This window comes from Peromyscus maniculatus, chromosome X (genome assembly GCF_049852395.1).
Source record: "Peromyscus maniculatus bairdii isolate BWxNUB_F1_BW_parent chromosome X, HU_Pman_BW_mat_3.1, whole genome shotgun sequence".
Lineage (NCBI taxonomy): Eukaryota > Metazoa > Chordata > Mammalia > Rodentia > Cricetidae > Peromyscus > Peromyscus maniculatus.
In genome coordinates, this window is record NC_134875.1 from 26,187,154 (window position 1) to 26,214,699 (window position 27,546).

General features: G+C 37.4%; 1 protein-coding gene across 11 annotated transcripts in view; it reads left to right on the forward strand.

The window, feature by feature from the left end:
* Positions 1–27,546, forward strand: part of Enox2 (ecto-NOX disulfide-thiol exchanger 2) — a 294,398-nt gene that overhangs the window by 108,118 nt on the left and 158,734 nt on the right. For 6 of the 11 annotated variants that reach the window (XM_042269140.2, XM_015989390.3, XM_076562588.1 and 3 more), the window contains one exon: positions 15,055–15,198. The exons of 4 other annotated variants lie outside the window; for them this stretch is intronic. In XM_042269140.2, the coding sequence (XP_042125074.1) occupies positions 15,055–15,198 (144 nt within the window). Of the gene's footprint in view, positions 1–7,217; positions 7,239–15,054; positions 15,199–27,546 lie in introns of those variants that run through there. One more of the 11 variants, XM_076562592.1, reaches the window with a different exon arrangement.

Here is a 27,546-nt window from a genome sequence, read left to right on the forward strand (position 1 = left end):
GAAAATGATATAACAAAACCTACCACTATGTATAAATGATATATATTAATAAAAATTTAAAAATAAAACAATTTGTCCAAAAATATATTTCATATTATAGTTGGGAAGATAGTAAGGGATAGTATATACCCTTTAGATAGTACTGCTCAGTTGAAGACCTCTCTAAATTTCACTTGTTCATCAATCCAAATGGTATATACTGTGTACTGCTCCGTGTTACACTGACCTAAGTGGATTTGGTTCATTGATGGCTCCTCATAGCATTTGACAAGTGCTGAAGTTATTAAAAGTTTTGCTGTAATGTAATTGTCTTTCTTACTTAAACTACAAAATGACCATTTACATTTGGAGGATTAGTATCCTTATAAATACAAATCTGTTCACTATCCTCTAAAATGTAACTGTGTTTAACAGCAATAGACAAACTGCTGTAATGGATGGGATTGTAAATTTGTCACCAAATGTTCAAATCAGATTGTCATAGAAGCACAATCCCATCTCAAAGAGGAAGACAACTATTAAGAATGGGCTTTAGAAAAAGATATTTAGTAGATGTGCTAAAATAAGAAACATAAGCTGATTAGGCAAAGTTCCAAAGATTCATTAGTTTATTAAAGTAGATTGAAATGAATGTTTGAGAGATTTAAATAAATTAACCTTTAATGAGTACCCAGGGGCCAAGGAAAAAGAATGACAGAGGATTAGGAGTATTTTGTCTGATTGTTGCATAATGCACACTGATTAGGTTTTTTTTCTGAATGTTCATTGCTGTATAACAATACTAATAAATAAAATAGATTAAATCTACATCTCTAGATTGTAATTATTGCCTCCTCTTATGTGTGCACAGATGCTGTGGTTGGCTTTAATAGCAATCCTGTAAGTTTGGCAGAGGGAAACAGGAATTTGTGTCTTTATGTCATTACATTTTGAAATGTCTCATATGTGAGTGATGCTATGTTCAATTAAGGTAATTTATTCCTACTGTTCTGGACATGCTTTTAGCATTTCAGCATTAGATTCTTAATATTAATTGTGGCAAGTTAGATAGAAAGTATATTGGCATTTAAACATCATTAAAACCTTTTTTTCCCATGTACCCTATCAAGTTCTTGCTTATGATTAGCACGTTTCTTAAGGAGGTCCTTGTTTGAAGCTGTAGTAGAAATGCTTTGATTTCTTCACAGTGTCTTAACTATCCTACCATTAACTCATTAACTGGCTGCTAAGGGAGATCTACCTAAGTGGTTCTAGGATGACATCTTAGTGCTTCTACCTGTCTTTCCCAAGTCCTTTTGACCGGAATTCATTTCAGGTTTCTATTGATGTCTTCCACCTAGCTTATCTCTGAAGTTCAGAGCTAGGAGACCCCAGTTTTTAGATGACATAACTGATGAGGAATTACTCGTACATTGTTGCTTAGTGAGTTGAAAACAGAAGACACCAAATTCTATTTATAAACCATTCTTCCACTATACTTCTCTTCCCCCATTGAAGTTTTTTTTTAACCAGACTATTTATAAGTTTCTACCAGTCCATTCATAAAATACAGTGAAATCACTGAGGTGAACATATACATAAACCATATTACATAGTTATTTTTATCAAATATAGTCGTAGTTCAGATACAGTGTCCCTCAACATTGTGCATAGCATTGTACATTCAGTGAAGAAAGTTCTACATGAAAACAGGAGTGATTGACCTAGAGAGCAAAGAACATGCAAATCAAGGCCAGTTCCCAAAGGCAGCTTGGATTCTTTCCCTAGAAATGAAGAAACAGACATAGTATTGCTGAAATAATTTAGCTAATTGTCCAAGCATCATGAAAAAGGCCTCAATCCTGTAATAATATTTACCTAATTTTTCTTCAACACTTCAGTTCTTTTTGCTTTTGCTACTAACCCTTCTTTCTTTGCAAATGGTAAACTCTAAAAGCCTCACAAGCTAGACAGGTTTAGGTCCAATGCATTTATGCCAGACAACCAGTATCATCCCATGCCTGTTGTAGGTAATGAATAAGCAAACTTCTAAGTATTTTCTGGTTTCAACTTTAAAAGAAAATAAAAGACAGGGTAGTAAATTCTAATTTTCTGGCCTCAAATTAGAAAAGCGTTTAGACAAGACATTCTCATTTCTGCCTATGCATTAGAATCCCCTGGTGTGTATTTAAGCCCTACCCTGACGTGTGTGTGTGCGTGTGTGTGTGTGTGTGTGTGTGTGTGTGTGTGTGTGTGTGTGTGCGCCTGTGGGTGTGTGTGGGGGGGTGTGGGTGTGTGCACGCATGCGTGCACACACATGTACATTGGTATTCTTCAAAAAATTCCCCTAAGTGACTTTGTAGTCAGTAATGAATCATGCTGTTTTAAAGTCCTAGTCTGGGGGCTAAAGTCTGGGGATACTTCTAATAAATTTGAAGTTAAGGTTGAGGCAAGTAAAGAACTAGTTAAAATGAAATGATTAGGGGACTTGCTTTTGTTTCTGTTTGCTTTATAATAAACTATACTTTATTGTATTTGTGCCAAAGTCAACCATTGCCATTCAAAAGACCAAAGAAGGGGCCCTTAGTAGCATAGATTTAATAAACTTCAGCTATATGGTCATGATTGGCAGCTGCCTGGGATGCTACTGTTGAGTTAGGTTTTCAGAGCCTGGGTTCATTTTTATTTTATTCCTTCCTTTCTTTCCATCATCCTAGGCAAGTGTCCAGTTTCCAGAAATCTTAGCTTGTAATCCAAATCTCTTTCCAAAGGATGTTTCCTTAAGCTTCAAGAGGAAGGACTTTTTTAAAAAAGGCATAAAATGAAAATCACAATGGAAGATGGCAATGGATTCTATTAAGGAGGAAATGAAAATGAAAATGACCTAATATAAAGTGATGGAGTAATGCCTTATCTTTTGGTACTCACTACAAGGTCCCAGTGACATTAGTTGGGCTTAGATGTTTAGGTCTTTTCTGTCATTGATATCCTAAAGGCACTTTTGGAAAGTTACTGTATCTTTGTTTGGTACATTAGCTTCATCTATTTAATTGAATCAATTGGGTTGTACACCTGCTGCTCCTGGGGTACTTCACTTTCTTAGGTGTGAAAAATCCAGGCAGTGTTTAAATCATATCTGCTATGATGTATCATGATTTCAAATCCTACCCAGCATTATATTGTTGCAGAGACACTCTGAAGTTGAGAATGGTCATGGGATTGAAGTAAACTATGGTATTCTGTTTGACTCAATCCATCACTTTGCAGTCTCCTAGGAGCCCCAATGTTCTCTGTCAATTGTCTCAGAGCATCTTCCTGCCATGAATTTACTTTAAAGATAAAGATGATTACAGTGCTTCTTCTCCAGTAGACAATTACATTTGCTATATTCTTTGGCAGGAAGAAAAACAACATAGCATTATTTTTTTCAGGTTTTTCCTTGAGTATTGTTAAAAGAATAATTGTCAGCGTATTCTAACACAATATAATGTCAAAAAGAACTGCTATTACAATGCAATATTTTCTAATAAGATCATTTGGAGAAGTTATTTGGGAAGTGGAGAGAAGGAAAAAGGTTGAATGGTTTTTCCTCCCCTTAGCCCAATAGTTTATTCTGCCTCTTACAATATTATACTTTTTATTCTGAATGAATTTATGTCTTTCAATAGGCTTTGTTAGGAATACATACTACAGGTCATGTGAAAGCCATTTGCTGGTATTTCTTGGTAGTGTTTATACTATGGTAAATAAAGTCTGGAAGCAGCTTTATTTTGCAGCATAGCCATATGGATGTGCCTCTCAATGAAATGTGCTTTTTCTCCTATTGATCGCCACAAAGGTTGCAGTTTTTATTGTGGTTGAGGTATATGTATCTGATGTGTGCATGGTGAATGCCAGGGCACATCTGTGGCTATCAAGATTGGGTTCTTTTCTTTCCACTGTGGGTACCAGGAATTGAATTTAGTTCATCAGGCTTGAAAACCAAGCGCTTTTCCCCACTGAGTCACCTTGCCAACCTAGGTTGCAGTTTTTCAGGATTCAAGAGTTTTTAAGTGAGTCATTCTGGATTCCTCCCTTCTCAAATCCAAGATCCAATCAGAGGATTTGATATTTCTAAAGATGGTTCTTTTTTATAAATGGTTCTGAAACTCATTCATGTGTATCCATCCTACAGATTCCATTCCACTGAGTTCTTGCTACTACCTATTTCCACAGTGTGACTGTTGTTTTCCAAATTTGGCTCTCTACCTTTAGTGCTTTCAAATTTTCATTACATCCTTCATCCCGATATCAGATGGCATAGGTCAGATGTCACAATGCCCACCTAGAACACACACACTGACATCCGGAATGAAGTCTGATGTCCTGCTTTAAGTGCTCTGAGAAAAGTGTTCTGTGAAGAGAACCTTCGAGTGTAAGGGAAACTTCACTGAAGAAGTGACATGTGTGGGGTTTAGAAAGGCAAGTAACACTCTCCAAGTGGAGAAGGGGGAAAATTGATTTTCAAGCAGAGAATGTATACAAAGAAAAACACAGCCATGAATGTGAGTAGCATGTTTGAGGAATTTTGAGAAATTAGATATGAATGACACAGGTTACTCAGAGGAAATAGAAGGAAGTGAATCTAAGGCACAATTCAGGCCAGATTGTATATATGCTGCCCTTCCTTTCTGGCTCTGATCTCCTTGAGGAGAGAGACTATCTTAGCACATCATAAACTCCCCAGGCCTTGCATACTGATGGACACACAGAATTGTCTTAATGAATTGGGTGAATAAGGAGGGAGACAATAGGTCCCTATTAATTCATTAGCTCATTCATTCCAATACATATCGACTACCTCAATTAGACCTCAGGCCAAAATAAAATTAATCTCCCACTCTTATATAGCAGAAGTCATACTACTTACTTCAAACATAAAGTTGCTCTTTTTTTTTTTACAGACTTCTCTTAATAAAATTATGCTGTCTTCCCAAGAATCAGAGTCTGACTTCTACAGAAGTGAATTTACCTTCAGCTCTGGCAATGACTTTACTAAAGGAGTTAATCACTTGCCAGCTCCCTGTATTGATGATACTCCTGAGATGAAGTAGTTATAGGAGGTGTGGAGCTCTAAAGATGCATTAGTATATTATGGGAATCTCTGTCTTTTCCTGTGTATATAATTCCACAGTCAACAAGAGCCGTTTATCATACATATCTGAAAAATGAATCCAAATGGTGATCAAAGATAAGGGATGCAGAAAGCATACCTCCAGAGCGTCAGTGAAGCAGTGTAGCAAAAATTAATAGATGGGGAGAGGAAAGGAAGATAAAACTTTTGAGAATGTAAATGAAGATTTACCGTATTTATGCAGTTCTATCTTTAGGGAATGCTAAATCACAAACTCATCATTGGTTAATTAGGAGGTAATTAAAATTGTAGCACAGTGATTGGATAAATGTTAATGACAGCTGAATAAATGAAGGAAGGAAATCTGATGAAATTCATATTTTTTTTCAGAAAGCAAAGATTCAGATGTTTTTCATACAGTGCATCTCTCATAAAGGATACCAATATCCCTCTAGCATTAATTGATATAATTACCTTTCCAAAGATCAGAAAAGTTCCAGCTCTCACTCTCCCTTTCAAAGCATCTTACACTGAAATACAGATTTATCTGACAGCAAGTTCAATTTTCATTTACTCACAGCATGTGAAATTATTTTGCTGAAAGTTGTTTACAACTTCTTTACTGGCATCATAAGAATCTATTAGAGGAAATTGGTGTTCTCTATGTATTGTAACAGTCCCTATTGAAAGGGCTGGCTCAGTCTAGGCTCCTGACCAGATCTAGCTGATGAGCTAGTTTTCAAAACCATTGAAGTTGGTTTTGCAGTGAAAACGGTGCTTGCTTTTGATAATTGCCTCAGCTTTATGAAATCAATCAGCCTGAAGGGAAGACCTCATTACAGATCCGACAAGATAGACTCCAGTTTTAATACCAGAACAACTCTCTGCCCTCAGGCTCAGGAATCTGCAATTATTTGTTTCATTGAGACAGAGAAACCCATGATACAGTAGCTCTGGGCACATTCACAGGCAAGAACTAAACAGATAACTTGGTGGTCAGTGTGTTAAGAACTTGCCCTTTCCTGTTACTCAGGTAGAAAATTGGTCAATGAGAATTGTGGCATGGTTTAAAGCCAGCTCTAAGCAGGTACTGATGAACCACCATCTTTCTATACCAGCTCCCAAAGAAATGTGGATGCTGTAACTCTTCCACACTTTGGGCCACTTTTATCAGTTGTTTGAGGAATGCCAGACTTTTAAGAAAATGATAGATTGCCCATCTACCGTCTGTCACTTTGAACTGTTATATCAAATCAAATTTTTTTGAACCTTGTTTTCATAGAGTAATGTGATTTTGCTGTTTCCCCAGCATTAAATTGTATAAAGGAAAAGAGTTCTGAGGCATTCTTGTGAAAGTTGAAAATCTATATTTGGTTTTCCTACTCAGGAAACTTAAACACCTTAATTGGTTTAGTTCAGATTTACTCAAATAATTCACCATTATTAGGCCTGGTGGCTGTCAGCACCCCCCCCCCAGGGAAAAACACAAAGAATATATCAAGTTAAGGGAAATATGGATTTAGAGAAATGATCCTTGTCCATCACTGCTCTAGTACCACTCCAGTATTACAGTAGTATAGATTTCCTTCTTAAAGATACCACTTAATAAAGCTTCAATTATAATTTATTCTTGCATTTTTGAAAGTCCACGGTGTTGATAGGAATGATCTAAAGCTATTGCAAACCAAAATAAATCACTATTTTCATATTCTTTATTAATGATTTACTTTAATTGCTATACATTACCTGGAAGAAAAAAATGCATTAGAAGAGCACAAGGCTAACATCTCCCAGTCCTTAAATAGGAATTAGTCTGGAAGCCTAGGATCCACACTCTATACTATAAATTTGTGAGGCAAATTCATATAAATTCCTGTTGCGTTAAATGACTATGTTAGTTACTTTTCTTGTTGCCATGACAAAACACTCAACAAAGCATAACTTAAAGGAGGAAGGGTTTACTTTGGCTAATGGTTGGAGGTTGCAGCCCATCACAATGGGGAAGGTATGGAAAATGGAGGAAAGTGCCGTGTCTTATTGCATATGTAGTCAGTGAGCAGAGCGCTGAATGCTGGTATTCTAATCTTTCTCTTTTTTATTCGGCGCAGAGCCATAGACCATGTAATAATTGTGCTTACATTTCAGGGTAAGTCTTCCTTCCTCAGTAGAACCTTTCTAGAAGTGCCATCACAGATATGCTAAGAGATTTTTCTCCATGTTTATTTTAAATCTCAAGTTAACAAGCAAGATAAAGTGTCATAAGCACCTTTTTAGTGTCTGATATTTACTAGATATTTAGTGATTGTTGTCCCTATAGTAGCCAATATTGATTGTCAATATCTCAGGATCTAAAATCAGCAAAGGGACAAGCATGTCAGTGAGCAATTATATAAATTAGATTCATTGAGGCAAGAAGATCAACAAACATTTCATGGTCTGGCCTCCAGGCCTGTCTAAAATGGAGAAGAAGCTGAGTGTCCCCACCATGTGATGCCTGGTTGCTAATACAACCATGAACTGTGAGCCAAAATAGATAATTTCTTCCTTAGGTTGTTTTTTGTTGGGACTTTTGTCCCAGCAACACATAAAATAACTAATATAGTCCCATTTAATTTTCTTCATGTCTCAATAAAGGAGAGGCATTACCTTCCCTGTTTTATAATGCTAAACTTGAAGAGATAAAATGACTTCTCACATATGAGTGACACCCTTAATTACTGGAACAGCAAGTAAGTGGCAGATAGGGTTTAAGTCCGGTTCTAACTATATAATAGCACTGCACTATCCTGTGGAACTTTCTGTGATGATTGGAATGTTCTGTCTGGGCTGTCCAATATTAACAGTCCTTAGCTACAAATGTCTAATGAGTCCTTTATATGTGACTGAAGTTTTCATGGTATTCCATCTTAGTTAATTTAAACTTAGGTTATAATAGCTACATGTATCTTATGCATATTGTATTAAAATACATTTTTAGAATCTGTCTTTTTAAATTAAATTTTTATAAAGTAGGGTAGGTAACTTAGAACTATTAAGAAATATTCTATAGAATATTTCTTAGAACTACTAAGAAATAGTCCACAGAACTATTAAGAAATGATTCATGTATGCAATCTCTTCTGTAGTGTTTTGTTATATTGGAGTCTTAGACAATGGAAAGACCATTTTGGTTTGCAGAAAAAGAGAATGAAGTTGTGCAGAGACATTGTCCACTAGTCAGTATTCCATCACTGAGACAAAAGAAAAGATCATTAACTTGAATTGTGGAAAGATTTCTTTTTGCTCATGGTTGTGGAGGTTTCACTCTGTGGTCACTTGGTTCTATTGTTTTGGGGCATGTGGCAAGAAGCACATGGTGGAACAAAGCTGTGTACCTAATATCATCCTGGAGGTAAAGGGCTTCTCATACCACCATCCACTTCAAGTGACTCCCCCCAGTATTCTAGCTTCCTTCTGTTTATGATCACCCCAGCAATATCAAAAGAAGTATAGCACAAAGAATGTTTGAAAAGACACAGGTAATGTACAGATTACAATAAAAGGAAATCTACAAGAGTGTTTTGGATTTTAAAAAGCCTGTGCTCCTTTTAGTATTGCTTATTAGCTGTACAACCTTTGAAATTTTACTTTAATGTTGTAAGTCTCCCATTTCTTGTAAATGGGAATGATGACTAGGAAATAAACTAGATAATATATGTAACTAGGGTATATAGTATACATTCAAAAATAGTTTCTTCATGGGTGGTTGTTCTCTTTCTATTGATGTGGATATATTTGGTTGGATATAAGCAAATAAGGAATTGTACCACCATGCAAATATAGCTACTGTAATAAACCCTAAAGGATGGCTGGCATTTTAAAGTGTGAAAATCAAGAAGAAGAAAAAGCAATGGAGTCTCACTGGGTATATTAACCACACTTAAGGGTAGGCCCCATGCCCAACAGTTGATGGCCAGTACAAAACAAATTCAATGATATTTTTGTAGACTTTTGGTCTCATATTGTTTTATCTGGGAATTTTTTTTTTGTCTTACTGGCCTTTTGCTTCTGTATATGGTTTCTGATTTTGTGCTTTTATGGTATGTGTGTCTGTATGTCTCTCTGTGCATTTCTTTTATTAAAATTTTATTCTAGTTTGCTCATTTTGTTTTGTTTTATTTGTTTTCTGTGTGCTTTCTAAAGAGAGAGGGTATGCAGTTGTTGGGGGATGGTGGGGAGGATCTGGGAGGAATTGGGGGAGAAGCAACTGGTCAGAATATATTGAAAGGGGTCATTTTCAATAAAAATATTAAAACAAACATAAAAAGAAGTAGGCAGAGGTATAAAAATAGATTAGATAGATTTATGAATGTTATGTAGTCCCAAATGGACTCTATACCATCATGCTCAGCAACATCCAAGAACTTGTCAGGAAAGCAGATTATAGTTCAAACTTACTGAATCTGAATCCTTGGCAAACATACAATCTCCATGGAATACATAAGTATGTCAAGAAATAAGTGTTGGGGAAAGTTCAAGCCAGGCCTAGTACAGGCTGCTGAGTGGCAGTGGCGCACCCCTTTAATCCTAGCTCTCAGGAGGCAGAGGCAGGGAGATCCCTGTGAGTTCCAGGCTAGCCTGCTCTACAAAGCAAGTTCCAGGAAAGCTAGAGCTGTTACACAGAGAAGCCCTGTCTCGAAAAACCAAAAACCAAACAAAAAAAAAAAAACAGACAAACAAAACAACAAAAAACAACAACAAAGGCCTGAATTGGAAGGGACATTTTTATGAAGATTCTAGTGCCTTGACTGACTAGTTTGGGGAGTCACTAAAAGTTGAGGGACCTTCTTTTATGAAAATTTGCCATTTACTTGTGTTGCACATTTAGGAAAAGGTGACTTTGGTGTAAATTTTGCTCTGAAAGTTATATCTATTACAATTCAAGCAAGACCTTTATTTACAAATAAAAGGTATGTGTATGTAAATGTATCTGTGTGTGAGTGTGTGTATGTGAGTGAAGATCCTTTAGGGCTGGAGTTTCAGGTGGTTGTGAGCCTTTCTTTGTCCAAGGGTGCTGGAAATCAAACACTGGTCCTCTGCAGGACCTAGTGTGCTCTCCTCTTAACCACTTTGCTGTCTCTTATCTTCAAGGAAGAATTTGCAAAAGAAAAGTTTGCCCTTTTCTTTTCCATCTCATCCCCATTATTTTTATTCACCAGTGACTCATTAACAGCTGCCCTATTTTCATCTAAAACATATACACAGCATATTGGTTTCATAATAATTGAAAAATAGGTTTCATTTGCTTTCTATCAATTAAGCCATGGTTCTGAGAAATGTCCAGTTGTTTTGACTGCTACCACTTGGATTGAAGAATGATATTGAAATACAGCCATTTTCATACTGTGAATAATCCTTCAGAATTATTCGGTAGAATGACAGGGTAGCTAAAGCTATAAAATGTGGAGTCAAAGGTTTTCTGGCCTGTAAGAGATAGAGAATGAATGTGTGGAGGAGATCCCAGAGATGAAAAAATATTACAAAAGGACCTACAAAGGGACCTGATGATTTATCATGGCATACCCATTATTGTTTTCCTATGTTTATAATTAAAAACTGACTTATACAGACTGAAAAAGTTATATTTAAAAATACATATGTATATACATATATGAGTGCAGTAACAAGAAATAGGTCATGAATTTGAAGGAGAGCAAAGAGTATATGTAAGGTTTTGAAGGGAGGAAAGGAAAGCGGGAAATGTTGTAATTCTAGTATAATCTCAAAAATCCCCACTCATTTGTAGCTAGATGTCTTGACATACAATTGTCCAATGTGATTTCAGCACTTGGGAGACAGAAACAGGAGGATCAAGAATTTGTTCAAAGGCCAGGCTATATAATAAAACCTCCATCCCAAACAATCACATGCTAAAGATGGAACGCCAAAGTAGTACAATTGCCTACTGTCTGCAAAGCCCCAGATGAAAAATATAGAAAAGAAAGACACCTAATTTGAAGGACCCCCCTCCCAACTATCATAATGTCTCATATCTGTTTTTTAGCTGCAGTCATTTGGAAAATAGGACAAATTCACTAGGATGGTCCTGATGCCAAAAAGCTGTTCCTTTTTAAGCATTAATTTCTGTGTGAAGATTGCTGCCTTCAGTTAATAGATTTCTCAGACCTTCAATCATTTTCATTTAAAGTGAACTTACCCAGAGGAGACATTTAATTTCATATAGTCTATGAGCCACAGCTTTAAACAACAAGTTGGATCCACAGGATCACATTTTACTCCTATAACCTGGAACACTCATTGCAAGTGTTAGAATGCATTGTGAAGGGTGTTCCTAACTTGATCTGATAGTAGAATACTATGGACAATTCCTATATTGTATAGAATGAGCTTGATAAGCTCAAAAATTTTTTCGAAACATAACATTTTCCAGTTCATCATATCTGGTAGAATTTAGTAGAAATTTCTTCCATAAAAGATTTTAAGGTAAATTCTATAGTTTTCATGAGTTACTATATTGTCATTGCTAATTTTTTTGTTTATGTCATCATTGATATTTGCCAAGAAGTTTTGGCATTGATGTGATGGATTTCCTTTTAATATTCAAATAATTTTGGTGGTGTCTTTTTACTTAAAATGCCATTTGACTTAACTCACCTATACATAGCACAGAAAAAAACCCTATAGGGACCTATTGGTTTACTGGTTTACTTGATGCTGTCTTCAGGGAAGAATGAAACAATACAAAAAAATAGCTAGGAATCACAAGTGTCATAGGATTTCACTAGCTCTATAGCTCCTGCTCTCAAGCTACAAATCTTTGAAGACTATATTGAGTCCTAGATAATATAAAATGTGGATTTGTGTTCAATGAATTGGCTTACTGTGTCAGATGGCTCTGTCTTTGACAGGAGATCCTTTCCTATAAAAAAATAAGAACTGAGCTGCTACACTAAATTTTCATGCATCTAGATCTTCTAAGAAGTCAGTTCACACAAAACTCTTGAAATGTCTGTCTTTCTCAGTGTCAAAACATCTGTACATTAATATGAGACATAAAATATCCCAATCTCTGAAGTTATTATCTGGAACCAAATAGAACAAATACAGTTTTGACCAAATGTCTGTGAATGAAGAACCTCAGCTCATCAGATGTTTATTTGATGGACTAGTTCAGCTTTTAAAAAGATAGAAAAACATCAGTGAAAAAGTTGAATGAGGAAAGTAGACTACGGTTTTAGATTAGGTCAAATTCAGATCAACTTCTTCACTCTACAGTTCCTCAATATGAGAAATTAAAAAATTTTAAATCAATATTATAATAGTTGTGGTCAATATTTATTGGGCTTACCATGTCCATTCAGATCCAGCCTAGAAGCCACATCTTACCTGCTCACTCCAGAAGGAAACAGAAAGCATGCTGACCAGGGCAGCAAGAAGTGGGAAAGCAGTTCCATAGATCAGACAATTCATGAATATTTTTTAATATATTTGATTTGAATATTTTTGAATGATCAATATATGCATATTGTGCATTAACTATGGGCCAGACATTATAATGAATGTCTCGCGTACATGATCTGGTTTTATATTTATATCAGTCCCAGGAGTAAGGAGCTCTTACTAGCTTCCACTTACCGATTATGGCTCTGAAGTTTTGTAAGCTGCTTGGTCATCTACTTCATAAACAGGAAAATGGACTAATACATTATTCTTAAAATTATCAAATGTAAGACAAAATTTAAAAAACCTCTTATAATTAACAGTCATTAATCAGAACATCCTAATCTCTGAGAATTTCTTTTAATCAGTATTTTACCCATCCTGTAGTATATTACTCAAATGATGGAGAAGCATTTAAAACCTAATTATTTTAAATAATATTGCTCCAATCAGCATTAGAATGTTTCAGTTGTGGCATTAATTCTTGGTTATCATCTGCCAAGGCTTTAATCACATGGCTTAATAAAGTGAGTACCTGCCCCCACTTGTTGAGGGTAAATTAATTCATTCAATATTCACTATGTATTAGTGTGGTGCTACGTATAAAGGGATACAATTGTGGGGTGCAGAGTCACCTTCAGGAGAACTTATAAGCTTGTAAGAAAAATCTTGTTTTAATTCACTTACAATAAAAAACAACTGCTACAAATATCTATTTTTTATCTTGTGCAGTGTTGTCACTCATTCTACACATTATAAGAACAGGGGTAAGAGAGATTATATGGTTTGCCAATCTGATCTAGCTAGTAAAGGAAACCAAAGATTTGCATTCTCAATGTGTTGTGCTTTTCCCCCTATACAAGCATTCTGTTTTCCTTGGAACTTGATCTTATCAGATTGATAATGCAGAAGGAAATGCTAAGAAAGTTTTGGAGTTGTACAGTATCACTTTGGAGTGATTCCAGACCCACATCACTGTGTCTACTTTGTTTGGTTTTAGTTCTAGTCATAATACATGATTAATAGGATGTAGATAGGATGTAAGTGAATCGTTGACTTAAGGAAAAGAAGCAAGTTTGATTATTTCATGTAGTTACTTACATGTTGTAAATGAATATTTGACAAGTCTCAGAGGACACTTTGGAGTTGTTCCTAGTGGAGTCTAGTTAGATGCTAGGGGAAAAGTATTACATTTTACATGGTCTGAAAACATTAACAAAAGGATAATTCTTAGGAACCATAACGTGAAAGTGTTTTGCTCAGCATTTGTGTACTGAGATTTGACTGACATTTACCTGATTATCTTCCAAACCTTTTATTGATGTTTGGTAACATTGTCTCAAGAATTGTACGGTGGTGGATCACAGAAAATTTAGAAGTTAAAAAAATGAACTATATCAGACCAACTTGATTCCAATTTCGTAGGAAATAATGGATAAAAGGCTTGGAAGAAATATATTTACTTTGAGCTTTCACAAAGCTTTTCTTTCCTTATTTCATGACATTTTAATTGAAACACTTGAAATCCCATGTGCTGCTGCCAGAGTAAGAACTTAGCTTTATTCCCCTCTTTAGGTGTGCCTAACCTGTGGCTTGTGGGCCACTAGCTAGGAATGCAGTGTAATACAGAATTGTCAATTTACTTAAAACGTTAAGGTTTTTTTTGTGATCTTTTCTATAACTAATGATAGTATTCCTTCTTGTGTCAAGGATTCTGACCCATCTCTGTGACTTAGAGAGTACCTTTTGACATTCTGTGGGGTGCAGCAATGAATAGTTCAATTTCCATGCTTCTGACGGCAGTTTACTATGATGAGAGAAATGCCAGCCAACCTGGCCTATGAGCCCCCATTATTCTGGCAAGTAAATAACTCCCCACAGTGTCCACATCTTTCTTTTCTTTTCTTTTCCTTTCTTTTCTTTTCTCATTTGTCATGAGCTTACAGTTTTTGTTCTCAGAGACCTTTGTGTTAGCACTGGAGATGACTGACGCCAGAAGTATCTAGTGCTTGTTTCTGCATCAGTTCAACAAACCTCATAACAAAATAATAGAGAAGGTGTTATGGGGTAATTCAAAAATTCAAAGCTAACCTTTTTCAAAGAAAAGTGGGCGCTGCTCTCGAAACATCATTTTTGTTTGAGATGAAGCCTTACTACATAGTCTAGCTTGGCAACAAACTTCTGTACTTACACGACCCCCTTGCCTCAGCGTCCTGAGTAGCTGCGTCTATAGGCACAAACCACTGCACCCAGATAGTCCTGTCATTTTAATGGAAGAAGTACAGAAAAAATGTGGGAGCATTCCTACAAATGACAGAGTCACCATCTTTTATTTTAATTCTGAACTTGTCAACAAATCTGCCAAAATTAGAGGGCAACTGTCTTGGAGGATTTATCTTTTTACACCAAGACTCTGTTAAGACTTACATTTTTTTTTTCCACTGGTGGCTCATCTAATAAAGTCTGGGGATGATCCCAGTCCTTAATGGAGACTGGACTTTGGCTTTCTTTTTCTTCTTTAGGATTGAACCAGCTGCCCTTTGACCCTGCCAACAACAACGAACCCCTGCAGTTTGGTAGTGCCACTGGCCCTCTGGTCGCAGATGGCCTCATTGAGAATGGAGGGGATTCAAGCAAGAAAAGAAAGAGAACAAATACTCCTGCAGGTAAGCTAGGTGATAATGCACTGTCTTAAATCAGTGCTATTGAGCCAATTTTCCCCATAGCCTGGTAGGTTATGGGCACTATGCTAGGCAATGTAGGAACTGCAGAAACAAGTCATAGGCCCTTGCCCTTTTCATCTGATGGATGGGTAACTGATACTGTGGCGAACGTGTGCAAGGGAGAAAAGCAGAAATGAGGGAGATTTCTATTGACCTTTAGAGATTATGGAGCACTTCGTAGCACATGTGACATTTATAACAGATCCTCCAAGAATAGGTAGATTTGAAGCAGGAAGAGTAAAGAATTTTGATTTTTATAGAAAAGGAATTGTGTGAGTGACTGTTTCACTAGCCACTTGTCTTTTTATGAACATGAAACAGGATACCCTCACTTTATCTCTAAATCAGATAATTGCATATATTTCAATCTCTCCAACTCCCAATACCTCTGAAATGTGTATCATGTTCATATATCTACTGTTATTTTGATACAGTATTTACTGTGTAGTTCAAGCTGGCCTCAAAATTATATCTTCCTGCCTTGGTGACTGAGTTGTATGATTAGAGGTTTCACTACCATAGCAAGCCCCACATGTCTTTTATGCCCTTAGCATTAATTAGACTACCTGAGAAACAGATTCTCCAAACTCCCCTAAAACAGCACAATGAATTCTTAGCATTCCCTGAAATCTTTTCCTCATTCCTCTTGCCTCCTTGGCATGTTCTCATCTTAAATTTTTCTAAACACAATGAGAAAACAATAAGAAAACCAAATGTTAACTGATCATTTGATATTCAGGTTTCATCATTTAGGTGAGACATCAACTGAGATTTTGGGGTAGGCCTAATTAGACATGTTCATAGGTTTGTTTTTATTTTTCATTATTATTTTTATTTTCAGCTTGCAAAACCAATTATGTTTAGAACATAGTATCATTTTCTGTCTCTTAGATCATAGTGAAGATGCTTGCTAAATATATGTTTGGAAAATAAATGTACAGTATAAATACTGCCTATATGGAACCCTTAACATAGGACAGAGTTCTTTTTTGTTGAGTTTGGAAAGGTAAGGTGGATAGCCCAGGAGGTGTCTTGAGTTTTAACCCTGGAGATCTCTCCAACTCTCTCTCCCTGACTCTCTCTCTCTCTCTCTCTCTCTCTCTCTCTCTCTCTCTCTCTCTCTCTCTCTCTCTCTCTCTCTCTCAGCTTAGAGTTTGTTAGCCTCTGATGCTAGAACCTTCTTCAAGGTATTGTTAGGCAAAGTAGTTGAAATGATGTAGGCGGTATTTAGCACCACATCTACGCACAATAGCCACTTAATGAATTGCTATTCTTTTCTTATATGATATGATCCTTATCTTTTTAAGCATCAATACATTTCACTTTTCAAGGTTATCTTCTGTAGGAACAAAGTATGCCTGCCTTTGTGTATGTGTGCTTGTGAACTTATTTGTCTTCTAAAACCATGTTCAACATAGTTCAGCTTTGATCATTTAGGGAGGTCATTGGTTATTGATTGCACTTTAATATTACAACTTTCAAAGTTTACTAGGGAAGATTATACAACTTTACCTCTATACTAACTTGTCCTAGGTTATGTTGGTGTTCTAGTTATTACAGATACATTTTATACAAGGTCTGTTACTTTTCTGCAGCCTGCAGTCGCTTATTCCTCTCAGTATCCTTTTTAAAAATATTTAATATTTATTTATTTATTTTACATCCAGACCACAATTTCCTTCCTCTCCTCCCATCCCCTCCCTCACCTCCTCTACATATTTTTTTAGCAATTCTTCTCCTCTTTCCAATTAGTTAATGAACTTTGAAACTAACAAACAAAAAGTCCTTTTAAAAAAACCTATCCAGCTTTCCAAGTTCATTTCTCACATGTGGATGTTAAATAAGGGCAAAATTGGCTGTCAGTAGAACCTGCCATGGAGAGCGTACTCATGATTTATAACATCAGCTTTAAAACATCGCTTTTGGCTGCTCTGAGGCTTTTTGATCACTTATTCGTTTTTTTGCACTGTAATCATAAGTGATGGGCTAGTTTCAGGCAATACTGTTCTAACTGTGGTTAACTCATGGGGGTGGGAAGAAGGGGTATGTATTAATTTGAATTGTGAACTAGCTTTAAAGAATTGACATTTCATTTCTAATGAGCATATTCAATGCAAGCCAAGTTAACTGTTGCAGATAAAGGATTTTAACAGTAGATTACACTAATCTATAATTAGCAGAATCAATTTACATTCAAATAATGAATATTCTGAAGTTCCTTAAAAACAGTGTGTTCTTTAAAATAGGTGGAATAAGCTCCTAGAAGGCTAAATTAACTTTCTTGAAATCCTGTTCACACTATTTACTTGGTGAGCCCTTTCTTTGTTAAGTAGCACAAAGGTAACACCAAACCTGGTTAAATGACCGCAAATTCCAAATAAATGTAGTCAAAATTAATGAAGTTTTGCTATAGAAGGAGTTTCCTAATTGTTCAACTGGTAATACTGTGATATTGCAAATGGATGGGTTGCTTCATAATATTATTTCTTTCTTGTACAATACTAGACAAAAGGAAGAGAGATGATGGTTTGTGTATGGGAACTTCTCTCTCTTTTGTCACCATTTTGTCACTAGAACACAGCAAAGAGGCAAGTTGGAGTTTGATGTTCTTGTAGAAGCTACCAGACATTTCAGTTCTGAGCCACTACATGTCTATCTGTTATCATCTCTTGATCATAGTTATGAGTCAAAGCTGACTCTTTGTCCTTCAGTGAAATTGAAGTGAAGCTGAAAAGAAACTGCACTCCCTCATTATACCTCTTCTTTCCTTCCTTTCTCATTCCAACTGTGTTGCCCCCTTTCAGCAAACTGCTTGCCTCCTTTTGGACTAAAGCTAATTTATGGAAGGTTGCTGATGGTTTCTGCTATTGTTTTATTCTCTCAAAGGTTCCTATGGTTTGTCCCCTGGAAGATTTTTATGCTAGAAGCTTGGTACCAAATATGGCACTGTTGACATGATGAAATCTTTAAGAGCTGGGCCCTTGTGACAGATACTTAGGTCATGAGAGCTCCCTCCCCGGTAAATGGATCAATGCTAGTCTCTTTAAGTGGGTTTGGTCTTGCAGGAATAGATTGATTTCCACAAGGCTACATTTTTATAGAAGGCTATGCCTGGCCTCTTCCTGCTCTCTTGCTTTCTTGCTGGCACATGCGCCCCTTCTCCACATGGCTGATTCATTTTCTCCCTCTCTGAAATGTAATAATATAGTCTGATGGAGGCACAGTGCAGTTTGGACTTTCCAACCACCAGAATTAGAAACCAAATAAACATTTTGACAAAGTACCCAGCCTTGAATATTTCATCATTATGATACAAAATGGATGGAGACAACCTCAACCTTTTTGAAGTTAATGTACTTCAGGCAGTTTTTGAAGGACATTTCTTAATGTATTTATGTACAGAAAACTCAGATATGTATATTTAATCCCATTTGGTGGCAAGTTCATTGACTTTTAGTTTTGCCATTTGGTAATGTGAGCGATACAGTATTCTGGATCCCCAGTGACAATGAGTCTCATCTTATCTGTCACTGTAATTTATACTGATAGCTTCTACCCGCGTATTCAGGATGCCTTTGTCTTTGAACTTATGTGAAGGCAACAGTTGGTTGTGTCTTTCTCTGGACCAGCCATCCCAGCCTGACCTTCTCCTTGATGATGCAGCAGGGTTGTGATACAAGGGAGACCTGGTTCTCCACCAAGAGAGTGATAATATAGACCCCTGCTTGAAGGACAGGAGGTCTCTTAGTGAGGAGACCCCTTTGCCAGAAGCTTTTTTCCCCAGCCCATTTCAACAGCCTCTACATTTCTTCTCCTTTGTGCCTGGCCTCCTCTTGTAGGCAAGCTTAAACAATGCCTAGGTGAACTGGTAATCACAAGAAGATGGGGATAAGGAAGCTAGTATTTGATGAATCAGTTGAGGTCCCTTAGGGGCTGGATGTACTGTCTAATTCTAAAGTTCTCTGGCGTTTTCTCAAATAGAGGATTCAGCACCACTTTGGTATCTTGCTTTATGATAGCAAAAGCTGGGGCCAGCTTCTTCCCATTGGTCCTTATTACTTTTGCTTGACTGAGAGGGAGACTTCAGGCAAATTTTAACCACCTTAATCTCTTATTTAATTTGATGCAATGAAAAAAGTCTTCCTTGAATTGCCTCTTCTTTTATGTTTCTTAGCTCCCATTTGCTAAGAAATCCACGCATTCTTTGTACCTTTTTTCTTCCTTCATCTTGAGTGTATTATTGTACATATTTATAGAAAAGAAATAAAGGTGAAATAAACTGACCCAAGGCTGACCATGCTGTAATTGCCTTATGGAGGGCTCTATTTCTAACTACTATGCTGTAGTTACTATGTCTGTCAATAATAGGAACTCAGAGTCGTTATTAAAGCATATATTAAACGTCAGTGGCAGACTAGGGAAAGCTGTATTTGAAAGTAAATAGTACAGAATAAGATGAGCAGAGCTTGAGTTTCATCCTTTCCAGCAATCTCTTCAAATTTTGAGATGATTATCATTCATTCTTTACAGGTTTCTTTCCTGTTGCTCCCCAAAACAAATCTTGTATTTCAGCCAAGCTAATGAGCTGTACTTCTCCAAAGGCACTACCTTACCCACTCCATTCATTTACTTACATAGCCTCACTTGTCCTTAAGGTCAAATTCAGTTCCTCTAGAGAGCACACTTCTCAAGGAGCCATAACGGTCTTGTGAAAAGAATACCTGTCCCTCATGACCATCATTGTCTCATTAGCAAGTGAATGTCTTAAGTGCCCAAGAGAAACTTAATGGGTAGAGTTTCGGGGTTCAGTGTTCACCAGTGTCAGCGAAGTAGACTAGCAACTGAAATTCAGTATTGTTGCCACATTTGACCACAAAATCTTAAGTATCTGACTACTTTGTAGCCTTTATCTTACAGTGAGTTCAGAGTTCCTCAGACTGTACTTGCGCTCACATTATAGCTTTATACTTATAGAAATATTTCCTTGGTCATGTTCCAGTTGCATAAATCGCTATGGTAGTGGTGAAATAATGTCTTTAAAATGCCGCTCTATGTCAAACGAGTTTGTTAAACCATGGGAAATTAAAATTCCAAGTTCCTTTCTATAAGATGACACTGTTGCCAGATTTGAGAACCATATGGATTTTCAGAAGGACAGATACCAAACACTAAAGTGGAAGAATCAATGAGTCAACATGGCAGACTGAATAATGACTAAAATGGAATGGATTACAGTATCATTCACTAGAATTCAAAGAAAGTGTCAACATTCTACAGGACTAGGCAAGTAGGCAATTAACTAGAAATAATTACTATATTCTAGTGAATATCCAGTCATTGATATAGTCCTATTTCCATTGTCTTTTATATATAGGCCTGTATTGAAAGGCATGCTTGCATTTAAATATCTGGTGCTGAGCTGGGGGGTATTGATTAGTGGTAGTGTATCTGCCTAACATGTGTAAGATCTCACATTTTGTTCTCAGTATTGTAATAAACAAACAAACAAAACTTGATATCTAGTACTAAGTGATATTGCCAAAGTTAAGGTAAATAATGAATCACTCAGTATAAAGAGAACTTTCCCACGCAACCCAAGTCAGAAGCTCATTTTTTAATAAAAGGGGGACCTGTAGGGCCCTGTCCCTCATTTTGGGTAACCTGTTGCCTTGCTTGCAGACCTTGATATCCTCCCAATGCTAATTCCTTGCCAGGTTCCACCCTCCTGAATGCTTAAGGGAAGTTCCTTGTCTGTGTATCCTGAATAATGGGCGTTAACAGCTCAGATGCAAGATTGTAAAACATCAGTAGCGAACTTCTGCCCTCTGGGGTCCTCCCATTGTGCTGTAAGCCTGTATTTAACCTCTTACCTCCTTCAAGAAATGACATTCGACATTTATATATATATATATGTGTGTGTGTGTGTGTGTGTGTGTGTGTATTTGAATGAATACTGTGAATGTAATTTATGAATACCACAAATGTGATTAATATCATGAGTGTAAGTAATGAATATCATGAGTGAAATTTAAAAAAAATAAATAAATAAAAAAGAGAGCTTTCCACTTGCAATGATTGCATCCCAAGAGTCAGTTCCTTCAGGCAAATACTTCAATTTATTAGTGTTCCACATCAGTGTGGTTACTCTCTTAAAGGATTTTCATAGTCATTAGTTTATACAGATGAGATACTATTAACTGGAGAGGAGAACCAGATTTGACCAACATATACTAGCATCACTAGGAATGTTTCATTAAGATAAGAACCCCACCCCCATCCAAGTACTAACCAGACCCATCCCTGCTTAACTTCTGAGATCAGAGGAGACTGGACATTCAGGGTGTTATGACCTGAATGGTGGTATGTTACCACAGGGTGCTATAGGAACCGTGTGTCTTGAAATCTGAGGGCCATGCTGAGCTGGCACTGTCCTCTGGCCCTGCTTCTGGCTGGCTACTGCAGCAGAAGATCTGGCCCCACCCCTCACAGGAGAGCTGGCCCCACACTCAGGAGAGAGTGGTCCCACCCCTCACCGTAGGCATAGGAGAACTGGGCATAGAAGAACTGGGTCTGTCCTGCACCTGAGGGGTCATTTGCAGTGCCCAGGACTGACCAAATCAGCTACCACCCAGACCCACATCCAGGAACTTTGAGTTGGTCCACCCCAACATCTACCCCATCTATGAACTTCCCCAGTGCATGAAGGGACTGGTCCTGTGGAACCATAGCCACAGGATCTCCATGACTCAGGGCAACAGCAGGATTTCCAAGAAGAGTTTCTGTGAATATCCAGTATTGATGGGCATACCAGAAGCCAGAGGCCTTGAACCAGACCAACAACTCATTGCAATGAACATTTGCAAGTAATGCTAAGTGGACAAAAGGGTGTACTGTGTGACACACCACAGCTCCCAAAGCCTCAAAGATGAATGGAGAGGTGGGGAAAATGAAGGGCCGAAGTGGTTTTTTGTTTGTTTTATTTTGTTTTCAATTAATATTTTTTAAATTTTCTGTTGGAGGGACACTACGAGGGTGGGGGCAGCTATGAAAGGAATGGGAAATAAGTAGGATTAGGGTACATGATGTGAAATTCTCAAAGAATCAATTAAAAATTATGTTAAAAAAAGATAAGGGCCCCAAGAATGTATTTAATCCTGTTCATAGACATCGTAACAATTCTAGTTTGTTGTGATAAACACCATTGTGGTGGTATTGTGTTCCCCAAAATATTGTGTACCTTAATAAACTTATCTGGGGTCAGAGAACAGACAAGCCACTAGTTAGGCAGTGATAGCACACGCCTTTAATCCTAGCATTCCAGAGACAGAAATCCCTTTGGATCTCTGTGAGTTCAAGGCCACATTGGAAATAGCCAAGCATAGTGACACACGCCTTTAATCCCAGAAAGCCAGCCTTTAATCCCAGGGAGTGGTGGTAGAAAGCAAAAAGATATATAAGGCGTGAGGACCAGAAACTAGAAGCATTTTGGCTGGTTAAGCATTCAGGCTTCTAGCAGCAATCAGCTGAGAGCCATTCGGATATGAGGACATAAAGGCTTCCAGTCTGAGGAGACAAGACCAGCTGAGGATCCGGCGAGGTGAGATAGCTGTGGCTTGTTCTGTCTCTCTGATCTACCAGCATGGACCCCAATAACTCTCCTCAGGTTTGATTTTTTTAATAAGAACTTTTAAGATTCCTGCTACACACCATAACCAAAAGCAACTTGGGAGAGGAAAAGGTTTGTTTGACTTACACTTCATGTCATAGTTCATCATTGAGGGAAGTTAGGACAGGAACTCAAGCAGGAATATGGAAGTTAGAACTGAAGCAGAAACCAGGGAGGAACACTCATTACTGGCTTGTTCCCAGGCTCACATTCAACTACATTTCTTATATAGCCCAAGTCCACTTGTCTAGGCTTGGTACTGCAGACAGTGGGCTGAGCCTTCCTATGCCCTCCCCCACAGATATGCCCACAGGCCAGTCTGATGGAGGCAGTTCTTCAAATGAGGTTCCATCTTCCCAGTTTGTCAAGTTGGCAACCATGATCAGCCATCACACTAACTTATTATCAAGAATTTCGGTTACTGTTTCTGACAAGCAAAGCAAGAGGCAACAATGTAATGACAGTAAACATTTCCACCAATGAGAGGTCTATAGTAATACGAGGAAGTGCAGAGCAGCAAGAAAGGTTTGGTTAGATCTAGAGAAGAACTGTATTGGAATGAGTTATCAAGGAAGTTGCTCAAGCTCACTTGGAAAGGGAAATACAAAATTAGATGAAAATACTCATCTGCCTGGGAGTGTTTTGATTTCCTTTCTTATCTAGAAAAAGAGCAATAAACTGGGGAACTTTTCTGTGACACTCAAAGCCCTTTGATTTACCTCAGACTCACAGGCTTGAGACTTTGATTTCACATGTACTTTGAAGTCCACAAATGAAAACATTGATTGTTTTTAAAGAGGGAGAATGCCACCATTTTTTTTTATCTTGGCGTGTGGTATTTCTAGCATGTCAGCTGAATTATTATAGTGCCAAAGGCAAGAAGAGCCTATTGTTCCTTCCAGTGGAATTAAAATACAAAAAGAATAGACTAATCGCCCAACTTAGTTTCTTTAGTCCTTTGGACATTTTTATCTAATTATAGTTTCAAAAAATAAAACCATTATCTTGATAACTGAAGAGATCAAAAGGTAACTAAACTACTTGCTTTCTCAGGTCTGATAGAATCTCAGTGTGAAAAATTTGTCTTCAAGAACTATCTTGAGATGGTGAGAATGAGGATGGTGCAGAAAAGGCAGGGTAGAAAAGTGCAAATGCATCTCCCAAATTTTCTCAACTATTACACTAGCTGTGGAGTGATTTTATAAGTTCATTGCACCGAAGTCTTTAGGCATTAGTAGCTTGGCCGACAGTGGGTTTAAGGTCAACCTCGTATGTTGGTGTTAAAAGGGCTAGTGGTAAAAACTGAATTGTAGTATTTTAGACTTGGAAACAACTTTGTCTGACTACATTTTTACAAGTAAAGAATTGAGACCTGGAGAAGGTATGAAGTCACATGGTTAATTCTGAGACCTAGATGTAATTATGGCCAGACCTATGTAAATATTACAATTTGGCTAATACTGTGTGGTTATTTTATTTTTACTAGAAAACGTGAAGTGCTGACTTCTCCTACACTAATACCATTATATGATTTGTAGCAAACTAAGCTGGTGGCATGTGAGACCCCATACCTCTTATGCTGCTACCCAGGGGGAAGCTCTTTGATCTTCAGATAGAGAAAGACTTTGTGATTAGGAAATACTTGTGAGGGAATTACTTCTGTCTAGATGGTATCCATGCAGCTTAGCAAATCACAGAAGAAATTCTTCATGCTATCTGCTTACCCTTGTGTTCCCACTGCCATCCCACCCTTAAGTCCACTTCATCCATATAAAAAACATTTATAAGTATGATTTATCTGTGATTTAAACTTGGTTGTATAATACTGTCTAGAGCAGTGGTTCTCAACTTTCCTAATGCTGTGACCCTTTAATACAGTTCCTCATGTTGTGGTGATCCCCAACCATAACATTATTTCATTGCTATTTCATAACTATAATTTTGCTACTGTTATGAATTGTAATGTAAATATCTGATAAACAGGATATCTGATATTGGACCCACAAGGGAGTTATGACGGACAGGTTGAGAACCACTGGTCTAGAGACTATCTCTTGATTTTTTAAAAAAATTTGAGAATTTTCTACATAGGCATTGTAATTATATCATTTGGATCTCTCCTTCTCTCTCCTCCAACTTCTCCTATGCCCCCCAAATTCATGAACCCATCTTTAAGTATTATATATACATATATATATATAATATTATATTATATATTATGTATACATTTGTATATATAAACACAGCCTTCTTTGTCTGTTTGGTTGTATTCTTATGTATATGTCTCTATGGATGACTGCTTGGGATTAGATAACCCATAATTGGGTTCATCCCTAGAGAAGACTGATTTGCTCTCTCTTAATTGCTTGTAGCTATTCATCCTGGCATATGACCTTATGAGAATCTCCCCATCCACGTTGGCATGTCATTGTCCAAGTTTTGATTAGGCAACCATAAGTTTGAGATTTCATAGGTGGAGTTTCCCAGTCATGTGTAGAAGTTGCTAGCTCACAATGGAAGTCCTTGTCCCTTATGTCTTGCAGTCTTTCTGGTCCCTTTTCTGCAATATTCCCTGAACCTTAAGTATAGAAAGTATGTTATAGATGTATCGGTTAGGGATGGATATTCCTGCAGTCAGTTGTTCTCTGAATTTTGAGTAGTTGATGAGGGTGAGAGCTACATTTATCTGTAGATATAAGGATATGTATTTAGGATACAGTTGGAGGCCCACTCGATATCCAGGAATTCATGTATGGTTCTGTGAACATACCCAACTACCTTTGGCCAGTGAGGTCATGGACCCTAGAAGAGAACCTACTACCCCCACTTTCAAATTTCTTGAGTTTTAGTCAGACTTGTTTAAAAAAAAAAACAAAAAACAGCCTTAGGTCAGTTAATTTCAATTTCAGAGTAAGAGGATTCTTGCATTTTGGGAGGTTCTGTTCCTTTGTCTTAGCTCAGTAAAGTTAAGGTCTTTTTTCTTGTCTTTTGGGCCTGTAAGGACCTTTTGGCATTGGTAAGAAAAAGGAACATACTTCAACATTCAGTGAAAATTAGTTTGGGTACTGAATTTGACACTAACTAGTCTTTTGACCTTGAATAAATTGCAGAAGCCATTTCTAAGTATCAGTTTTAAATCTATTTAACATGAAAAGGATTTTTAAATCTGTCAAATACTTCTGTGGTTACTGCCCTGAACATAAGCATTTGAGAGCCTGAAGGTACCATATTGCTTTTCTCTATTATTTTATGAATTAAACCAAGGAAAACAAACAAAGAAACTTTGTGATAAACAAAATACTCTCTTAGTCTCATTATACATGAAACCATTCTGAGGAATGTAGCTTGAGCCTAAGGCTCAATGAAGCCTTTAAACACCTCTACCTCCAAGTCTGTCCTTCAGTAGGAATCAATCTACTTGTTGGGGCCAGCCTACCCATCAAACAGCACCTGGATAAGGGAGTAAGGATTAAGAAAAGACAGATAGAAAAACAGACATAAAAGAAAAGACAGAGACATAGGGTAGAATCGGGAGGGCTCTCAGTGAATACTGCAGCAGCTCCAAATTTATTTCTCTTAGCCTATTTATTCCCAAAGCAAGGGGGCAAACAACTTCCTTACCATGGTTCAAGGAACAAACAGGCGTAAACACCTCCTTAATTCTCAAAACACCTAGTAACCACGCCTTTGGCCAAATATCCTGTTATTTGGTCTTGAAGAACAAAACATCTAGTAACCACATCTTTGGCCATCATTTTGTTATTCAGCCTTAAGGAGCAATAACAACATTGAACTCTCTGACCTCAAAGTCGAGAATGAATCAAGTCACAAGCTGGAGTCACTGTGAGCACGCACATCTGCTCCTTACTATCTTAGTGGCATTGAGAGTGGTGGCATGTACCACACTTAAACAGAAACTAGAAATGATTTGTAAGGTGGGCCTACAGCCATTTCTCTATATCCATGGTAGGATGAAATTCTTGAGATATTTCTATAGCATTTTCTTTACTTCCTTACAAATAACTTGGAAATTTCCTCCTCCCCATGAAATGATAACAAGTGAGATAAGAGCATCCACATCCTCAAACATTGGCATTTACTTTAAGATTAGCATGACTTGATTTTCTAAAACCTATCCTTAGGATTCTTTATACAATGGGTATTTGGCAATGACAGTCCATTGTGTTGGAATAAAGAAATAGTGTTGTTCTAGTATGCCTGTATTACATTTAGAATTTTTCAACTTATATCTTTTATGAATTATGCATGGGGGACCCCGAGGGTATCCCGCGTGTGCAGGGAAACATGCTGGCATACAGGGAAGATGCATTGGTGGACTGGTGGGTGACCCAGGCCATGCAGGCATAGCAGTGGGGTGGCTGGTGGACCTTCACAACCCAGATGCTGCATCTGCACAGAAATGGTTTATTATAAAAGAGAGACGAAGAGAAGATGGGAAAGAGGGAGAGAAGAGATAGAGAGAGGGGGTGTAGCTGGAGAAAACTTCACCTACGGGGGGAGAAAGAGAGAGAGGGGTTGAGGGGTGCACACCTTGTGGGAGTTGAGAGAGAGCAGAAGAGAAAGAGAAGAGAGGAAGGGGAGGAGTTTTTCCTTTATGTCAGGAT